The 9541-nt window shown below is 38.9% G+C and overlaps 1 protein-coding gene across 1 annotated transcript in view; it reads right to left on the bottom strand.

Moving 5' to 3' along the window:
- SNX9 (sorting nexin 9) overlaps positions 1 to 8480 on the bottom strand; it is a 38956-nt gene extending 30476 nt beyond the window's left edge. The window contains exons 1-3 of the mRNA XM_054395612.1: positions 8397 to 8480; positions 5224 to 5298; positions 3915 to 4037 (exon numbers count right to left, since the gene is read on the bottom strand). Of these exons, the coding sequence (XP_054251587.1) occupies positions 3915 to 4037; positions 5224 to 5298; positions 8397 to 8474 (276 nt within the window). The 5' untranslated portion in view covers positions 8475 to 8480. The remainder of the gene's footprint in view (positions 1 to 3914; positions 4038 to 5223; positions 5299 to 8396) is intronic.
- Positions 8481 to 9541: the final 1061 nt, after the last annotated feature.

Here is a 9541-nt window from a genome sequence, read left to right on the forward strand (position 1 = left end):
GATTTCTCATTCCCTCTACAAGGGCTACAAGGTCAAAACAGTATGAGATCCATACAAAAGCCATGCAACAGCCTACCTCTTTGGCAGTTAAAGGTTACTTAAATTGTATTTTGCCAAGTAATTTTTTTCAAGGCTTGTCACATGTTAAAACACAAATGTTATGGTGTAGATATAACATTAAATTCTCCTATCTAGTCACCTTGAGTCATTTTCCCCCCTTGTGTTTGTGTGTAATTAGCTTCATTACTTCCTCTTGATTGCTTTCATCTTCCCAGTATCTTCTACAGGTAGCTCTTTAAAAGAGCAGCTGCAAGCTTTACCAAGGCAACTATTGCTGAGATACTTCTGATGCAAGGAACAAACTAGGGAAGAGTGAACTGTCAAGAGTCATGAAGAACTCCTCTCTTCTTCTTAGCAGTTCTTCTGTGCCCCTTTTCTACCATCACTTTACCTCTGTGACAAACACAGAAGGCATAATACCAGTGTTGCTGTGGTCATTTTATCTTTTTCTCAGTGAAGAAAGGGAAGTAAAACCAGCTGCTTTTAGATACTGCTTATTAATTAGTTTTCAGGGACAACAACAAAAAGCCTTCTTACAAAAGGACAAAAAAAGAGTAGGGTGGTGTCAGAGTTGATGCTGCTTTCTTAACAAAAGTTACGGATTACAGATTAGGAAACCCAAAACCTTGTTTGCCTGGAAAACAAAAAGGGACAGATACAGACACAGGGCAAGGTGTAGATAGTAAGCTTTTTATTTTGAGAAAGACATGCATGAGTAGAAACTTACTTGAGAAAGCTATAATCATTTATAAGTAGCAGTGCTGCACGTAATAGAGAATTAAGAAAAGCAGTCGTCCCCTAGACCCATCATGGCATATGAAGACAGATCAACAAAAATATAAATTATGAAGTGAAAAAGTTTGCTGGAAGCCTTCTCAGAAGCACACAGCCATTTAAGATAGATTTCTAAACTGACACACTAACCAGTTCATACTTCAAAAATAAGACAGAGAAACAGTTATAGACAAAGTTTGCATTCAATTATAACTCATTGCACTGGTATTGTCTGCAATAATTTTCTTCATAGCAGCTGGTATAGTGCCATGTTTTGGATTTGTGACCAAAACAGTGTTGGTAACAGGGATATTTTAAGTTATTGCTGAACAATGCCCACAGAGACAAGGCCTTCTCTCTTTCTCACCCTATCCCACTAGTGAGTAAGCTGGGGATGCACAAGAGGCTGGGAGAGAACACAGCTGGAGCAGCTGCTGTTGATATATTCCTCCATATATGACAGTGCTCATCAACAAGTGCTGTGGGGAAGAAGGAGGAAGAGGAGATGTTTGGAGTCATGGAGTTTGTCTTCATAAGTAACCACTGTTTGACTGAGCTCTGCTTTCCTGAGGTTAACTAAACATCTGCCTATCAATGGGAAGCTGTGAATGAATCCCTTGTTTTGCTTTGTTTACATGGACAGTTTTTGCTTTACCTATTAAACTGTCATTATCCTAACCTATGAGTTTCAACACTTTCACCCTTTTGATTCTCTCCTCCATTGCGCTGGGGCTCAGTGAGCAAGCCACTGGGTGGGGCTGAGCTGCCTACTGGGGTTAAATCACTACACTGGTTTAACTGTCTCTGAAAAAAGAAAACCAACAAAACCCTACACTCACACATTTCAACTAGGTCAGATTATTATTTTTAATATGGCTTTGTGCTGGAAAGACTATAGAACCACCTGTGAGGTTTTTTTTTTTGTTTTGTTTGTTTGGTTTTGTGTGTTTTGGGGTTTTGTTTGTTTCTTTTTTCTAGTTACTGTTTGAAGAATGGAAGGAATTCTAGCAATTAAAACATCTTATGACACTGAAATTGGAGAGTGAGGGTGTCATGTAGTTAAATGGATGTTAAAGTGATGTAATATTTACAGAAAATAATTTCTTCAATTCAGTACTAATAAGAAAAATCCCCAAACGTCCCCCATTTATTTAGAAGTGCTTTTATAAAGTCCTCTTGTAATAAACATGTACTCCTTTCCATATCACTATAAAATATAACCACATAAAATATTGGCATTTAGGAATGCTGCCATTTCTTATTTAGTTCACCAAACTACATGTATACACATTTTAGTTCCCACTACTCTGCCACCTCCAGCATCAATTTGCTTTACATTGAAAAATAACTTGTCATTATTCTTTGCTCTCCATAGCCTGAACATGCAAATTTCATTTAAGATGAAGTGCTTTGTATATTGACCTACTCACTCATTCAGGCTCTTGAATAAGTCAGTTGTTTACAACTGTCATCTGGACATAGATCAATCCAAAGTGCCCAAGTGAACTCCAGTTAATGCAAATGTTATTACAATCAAATGCAGAGTAATACATCTAAGAAGAAGGGTCATAGCCACAAGGTGGAATATTGTATTCTTAGAAGCAATGGCATGCAATGGTATGCAATGAATGTGCAACTCTGTACACAATCTCCTGATGCACTATTACAGGAATCAATGCAGACTTTTCTACACCAGAACAGGAATGTCAAACCTGGTGGACACGATGCAATGCACGCAGGAGCAATGCACATTTTTACAGACAAGTCACAGTATCAAAGAAACTACAGAAGAATGCTAGAAAAACCAGAATGCCTTAATCAAGAGGACCACTAGCCACTGATTTCTTTTTCCACAAAAAAAACTAGAGAGTTCTCTTACCTGGGAGAAACGCTTAAGAGCCAAAAAGTGGGAAACAAGACTGTTTAATACACTAATCAAATTCCTATTAGCAATAAGCCACTGGAAAGAGCTACCAGATATATCAGAGAAGCTGAAGTAACCAGTTTTCATATCAAAATCTGCTGTTTTTCTTGAGAATATACATATAACCAAACAGCAGTTTCTGAACTTGGTGAAAGAAAAAACAAAACAAACAACAAAACAAAAACCCAATAAACAACACTTGAGAAAAAAGGAACTTATGACACAAAATCCTGATGACGTGATAGGATGGTTTCTGCTATGAAAAAACAAACAAAAAAACCCCAAAACAAACAAAACCCAGAAAAAAAAAATCAAAGCAACAACCAAAACCCAAACAAATACACAAACCAGGAAAACAAAAGATCCAAGCATGCTATCCCTACGAAACCTTCTCCCCTGTGTATCTTGCATGGCCTTTGGTGCATCCATGTTCACACTCTTGTCCTCCTGTTTTACTATAATACACTATGGAACACAGGTTCTCCCAGTCATCTCACACAGCGTTTGAAAGACAATGGAGAGGAATAGCACACTGGCAGAGATAAGACAACCTCTTTTCCTAAAGCTACTCCTTTCCCAAACCTATTATGAATGAACTGCAATTTGTGTGTATTACAGGGCCAGTATACTGCTGACCTTGGGTAATGCATAAACTTGCTGCATTTAAAAAAAAAAAGAAAAAAGAAAAAACAGTCAAACAACTCTTACTCAAATTCTGAAAGAGATACATACACTCACTCTGGCTGATGATGCACAGACAACACAACTATACTAGACATTTCTAAAGGAAAAAAAGTTAGCTTTGGTTTCTTAAAAAATGTATGCTAACACAAGGAATTACTTGAAAATAAATTTTCTAAGAGTGCACTTACACAGAGATATAGATTGTCACAGATTTATATGATTACAGACTGGAAAGAGTAAAAATGCTTTATTTCTGAAAATGTTAGAATACTAATTTTTCCAGCAGTGAGACTAACTCCAAACTGTTAACATCTATCACTAAAATTCAACAGATGTGTTCCCTAATGAAAACACAAGGTCTTCATTATTTTTATGAGGGCTTGCAAATACAGTACAAGCACAACTTAAGAGTGCAAGAAGTTTTGTCAACAGAACTTGCCCAGTGTGCCTGAAAGACATGCATGAGACGTACCTGATTACTACTTTTTGCCGCAGAGTTAGTCTGAGCTGTATTTGAAGAAAGGGAATCAAAGAAGGCTTGGTCGGCTAATGAGTTACCGCAGGTAATTTCATCTTTTGCACCTTCAGTTATAATCTGAAATGGAAAAAGTCACCAAGGATTTTTTGCTTCCATTAATCAAATGATGCTGTTTATCTTACTAACATTCATGTAATTAGACTTCAAGATGGTTGCATATAGCCTTTCTGAATTCAAATTCAATGGAATCTTTTACAATGAACTGATGTGGTAACCTGGATGATTTACTTTCACGACAGATGGAATCAGCTTGCATTTTAACACTGTAACATGTAAGACTGTTTTAGCAGTGGATACCTATCTATAAATTCACTAGGGATTAACAAGGTTCTTAATATTGCTACTTGGAGACTGGGAACTCAGTACTCAAATGATCAGTTCCAGACAGCAAGTTTGGAAAGCCAGAAGCTACTGGACCGTGAGCTACCCAACTGAAGACAGAAAAACAAGGTCATGTGAGCCAGCACTGTCTTCCCAGCCAGCCTCCATCATATCACCTCACCCCTGTGCCCTGTCTAGTCCGCCTTCCCCCCCCCCCTTTTGTTTTTCTTTAAATATACAGACCATTAGTCAAAAGAAAGAAGGCTCACGCGTTAAGAGGAGGCTGCAGGAATCACAGCCAGGGTCTTCATCTATCTGGCAACCTGCTGACAGACACTGAGCCCTTCCAAGAGTGAACTAGATGGCAGTCTTTGCACTGAGATCCTCATTCCACCCCCACCCCAATACCACTGGTCTTTAAACAATAAGCAGATCAGCACACGCTGAAGTGACCTGAGTGGTCCCTGGATTTGGGATCCCAAATCCTGAGTCCCAGAAATGGGGTTCCATTCTAGACATTTTTGAGCATGCGGCAAATAAGCCACTGCCTCATCAGCACCATTTGTCTCACTTATTTCACTTCTGTATTTGTATCTTCAGACAGGAAAACAAGCAATTATTGGATCATGAGAGCCCCAAAAGCAAAAATCAACTCAAATTAGCTCATGTTCTGCAGATCACCAGTATTCACCAAATGATCTGTTTACTGCATTTCTTGGGAAATCACTAGGAAGCACAGTAGCTTTGTACGGCATGTTTGCCCTTGTCTCCAAAGCCAGATAGAGTTGCTACAACAAGGTTATATATTCCAACTATTAACACTGGAAGTTTTATATTTAAGCATTACAGTCTGATCAGTGAGCCAGAGGATGGCCTTTCCAGGGGTTATGCTTTCTTAGTGCAGAGTAGCATTGTTGCTTACCTCAACATAATCTGTTGGAACAAGTCCTCTCTCACCCTGGCTGTTTCTTCCTTCTAGCCAGCCTCCACCAACATCCTAAAGGAAGTAGTAATACAGAAATAGTTTTGCTGGATCAGTCACACAGCACACTTTAAACAGCTCAGGAGGAAGCACTGTCTTGCTGTCAACTGCCATGTTTGAAACAGTTATGACTGCATGACACGAACAAAATTGCTTTAATCTGCTGAAGCAGAACATACTCATTTAAACAGAACAAATACCATAGTTGTTTCACACAGCTATTGTGGACTTCAGATATAACAAGCATGAGGTGAGGGAAAAGGTTGATTTTCAGCTCTTTTCATCTTTTACGAAACCACAGCCAATTGTCTGGACACAGACTGAATCAAAACACAGCTACTACCATGCTAATTTCAAAGCATTAATCAACAGATTAAAAAGTAATAAGACTCAAGGAATTAAACTATTGCTAATACCTGTAAAATCTCTGCTTCACAGGATCACAGATCACAGGATGCTAGGGGTTGGAAGGGACCTCTGGAGATCTTTGAGTCCAATCCCTCTGCCAGAGAAGGGCTATAGAATCTAGTGCAGGTTGCACAGGAATGCATCCAGATGGGTCTTGAAAGTCTCCAGAGGAAACTCCACCAGTGCTCTGTGACCCTCACAGTAAAGAAGCTCTTCCTTATGTTGAGGTGGAACTCCTTGTGCTATAGTTGACGTCCATTACCCCTTGTCCTATCACAGGGCACAAGTGAGAAGAGGCTGTCCCCTCCTTCCTGACACCCAACCCTCAGATATTTATACACATTTATTAGATCCCCTCTCAGTCTTCTCCCCTCCAGACTAAAAAGCCCCAGGTCTCTCAGCCTTTCCCCGTAAGGCAGTGCTCCAGTCCCTTAATCATCCTTGTAGCCTTCTGTTGGACTCTCTCAAGTAGATCCCTGTCCCTCTTGAACTGGGGAGCCCAGGACTGGATGCAATACTCCAGGTGAGGCCTCACCAGGGCAGAGTAGGGGGGATGGGAAGAGAACCTCCCTCGATCTGCTGGACACAGTCTTCTTAATACACCCCAGGATCCCATTGGCCTTCTTGGCCACAAGGGCACATGCTGTCCCATGGATAACTTGCTGTCCACCAGGTCTCCTAAGTCCTTCTCCACAGGGCTGCTCTCCAGTAGATCACCTCCTAACCTGTACTGGTGCAGTTTATTATTCCTTCCCAGATGCAGGACTCTGCACTTATCCTTGTTGAACCTCATTAGGTTCCTCTTTGCCCAGCTCTCCACTCTGTCCAAGTCTTGCTGAATGGCCACACAGCCCTCAGGTGTAACTTCTTATCAAAGGTGCAGAAGTGTGTAATGAGTGAGAGCTATAACCCATAAGAATATTCAGGATAATCTCAAGATTAAGAGAGGCACATGCCATTCAAGACTTGGAGACACTCTTTCTAGCTTACTTTTAATTCTCGAGGCAGGTCTCCTGCTATTAGTTTGGAAAGAATTAAGCCACTTCAGCTCTGATCTCAGCAGAGGCACCCTGCTTTTGTTTGGATTTTCTTTTTTAAATCCATGGTCTACATACACTAAGAAACTTTTGTAGACCTTTGCAGTTAAGCAGTCAATTCCAGGGTCAAGCTAACTCACAGTTGAAAACTGGAACCACATATGCTAGACAGTTGCTGAATTCCAGACTTTCTTAATTTCCTTTTTAATGGAAGTATTTGTTTGTTCACAATTTTGTTCTTTCACTTGGAAATTCTATGTGATTCTGCACATAGTAAGGAAAAGTCTGATTATGTATTCAAGGTTTTAAGCAGCAAAGATCGATCAGTTGTTGAAATAAACTTTCACTTGCTTTTTCTTATGTACCTAAACACAGTCAAGAACATAGAAATAACTAGACATCTCAGATTATAAATTCAATTATCTTGGTTAAACTGCAAGAGCAATGACATTGTGGGTTACATTTGCGCCACTGCACTTTAAGAGCAATCATCAATGGACTTTCATGACTTAATGCTATTGCTGTCCAAACTTATCACATCAAAAAGGATCAAGAGCCTTTTTGACAATCTATCCAGCAGTTTAATCAAGGACAGCATGAAATAGTTTTACTTGGTTTTAAGTATATTGCCTTAACACATAGATGTTGTTCACTGAGAGCTAGCTCAAAAGTGAACTATTTGTTTAATCCTACTTTTGTAAAATGACAATGAATTGCTGAATTAATTTAAACCATTAACTGAGCCACAGCATAGCATCCTACCCAAGAGCATGCTGGTTCTGTAAGTACCTGCTCCAAACAGTTTTCAGTTCCACTGACCTTTAATATGAGGAGAACTATAAGTGACCAGGCTCTTCAAAGCATTTGTTAATACTGCAGAACCCATGCTTCCTATACAGCCAGATAAATAAAATCTGGCATCAAGATCAGGTGGGTTTTGGTTTATGTATTTTAAAAGGCAAGTCTTTTCACTGAGCAATAACACTACACAAAAATCAAAGGCAGAATCTACTAATGCTTGTTACCAAGAGTAAGAATTACAGGGGACAATAAAAGTGCACTCAAATTCAAATTGTACACACAAATCAAACATCAGTGCTCAAAATGACTACTAATTTAAGAACTCCCTGATAACATTACCATAGTATTTTCATCACTCCTTCCCTGCAACTTGTCCATATAGCTTTAATTATGAAAAGACATAAATTCAGTAACAAATTCTTTGAATAAACTTACAATGCTGAAGTAATTAGAACTCAAAACCTAGAAGGGAAATGGTATGTTGGATTTAAATGCAAGTGGCAAGCACCTGAAAGAATACACACACAGACACACAATGTGGAACATCAGGCACATCAAAAAAAAGACAACACATTTGGATCTAAAGGGTATCACCATCATTGGCAACTTCCTCTGCCTTGACACTCAGCTCTGTTTAGAGGGAAACAGAGCTGTGCAAATTCCTTAGTGTGTAGACGCAATCTGAGGAGGCCTGTGTCCTCCAACTCTGCTCACTGCATTTGTTTCCACAAAAACATTAGAAAATTCTTTGCATTTAGTTTAGCTGCTGATTCTTCAGGACTTTCAGCTAACACTTTCTTTATTCCATCTGCTAGAAGCAGCTCTGGAAAACACACTGAAGCTTTGATTCCATCTCAGCTGTCTTACCGGGTTGGTAATTACGATGATCTCCCCTTCACTGACGGTCAGTTCATTGTTTCCAGGCTCAGCAGCAAAATCATACATAACACGAGCCTGTATAGGGAAAAGAATACAGCAGTGAACCTTCAAGCTTAACGAGAAGATTTCATGAAGAAAGTATCAGCAAAACTTACTCTTAAGTATCAGAAATAGTAAGTGGGATAAGGCTGGATATAAAAAGAGCAACTCAGCATGTAGGAAGCTAATGTGAGCTCCAAACCGAATACTAACACGAACTTCACAGGATTAAAATCTTCCATGGAGCTTGCTAGAGATGATCATTATTTTCCAGGAAGACTCGCAGTTTAAGACTGGCTGTTTTCTCTGCCAACTCCAGAACTACTGGTAGAACTTTTTTAGGGGAAGAAGGGAAGGCTTCTATCTTAGCAAACAATCTAATTAATATTTTTTATCATCTACAAGACATATTTCAACTCTAGTTCAGGTAATGGGAACTGTTTCATACATTAAGTAATTGAGAAAAAACAAACAAGTAAATGCAGATGCAAGTAACCATTGCTGTACATTAGAATTAGTATGTAAAATCATGTTTTGAGACTCTGTGTATGCAGGAGGAACTATGCAAATACACAGTAGGTTTCCTGCACATTGACACAAGGGAGGGAATGAAAAACAAAACTTAAGTGTTTAGACACAGAAAGGCTTTGCTGTCCACTGACTGCTACTACACTACATAATGTTGTATTTGAAACACTAACAAAGTTGTCTTAACATTTAAAGAACAATTCTGTTTCTTTATATAAATAATTGCGATATGGCCTAAGATTACATTCCCCAACACTTTTCATTGTCTTCTATTAAATTCCTTTCTGATCTAAAAGCACAGAAAGCTCTCAGTAATTAAAGGGACAGTATTTTCTTACAAACTGTTGAAACCACGTTTTTTTTTTTTCCCCTTGACTCTTAAAAGGAAGACCTAGAATCAAAGCATTTCATTTAAAGTGGAATATTAGATAAACTTTAAAGTTTATATTTTATTTAAGCTTCCCTTCCCCTGAAAGAAAACTCATCACACTAGAATTTATCAAAGATAAACACCTTACTGTTTACACCTCAAGTCTTTAAGTTAGCCAAGTGTTCCAGAAGGAATA

This window comes from Indicator indicator, chromosome 2, assembly GCF_027791375.1.
Source record: "Indicator indicator isolate 239-I01 chromosome 2, UM_Iind_1.1, whole genome shotgun sequence".
Taxonomy (NCBI): Eukaryota; Metazoa; Chordata; class Aves; order Piciformes; family Indicatoridae; genus Indicator; species Indicator indicator.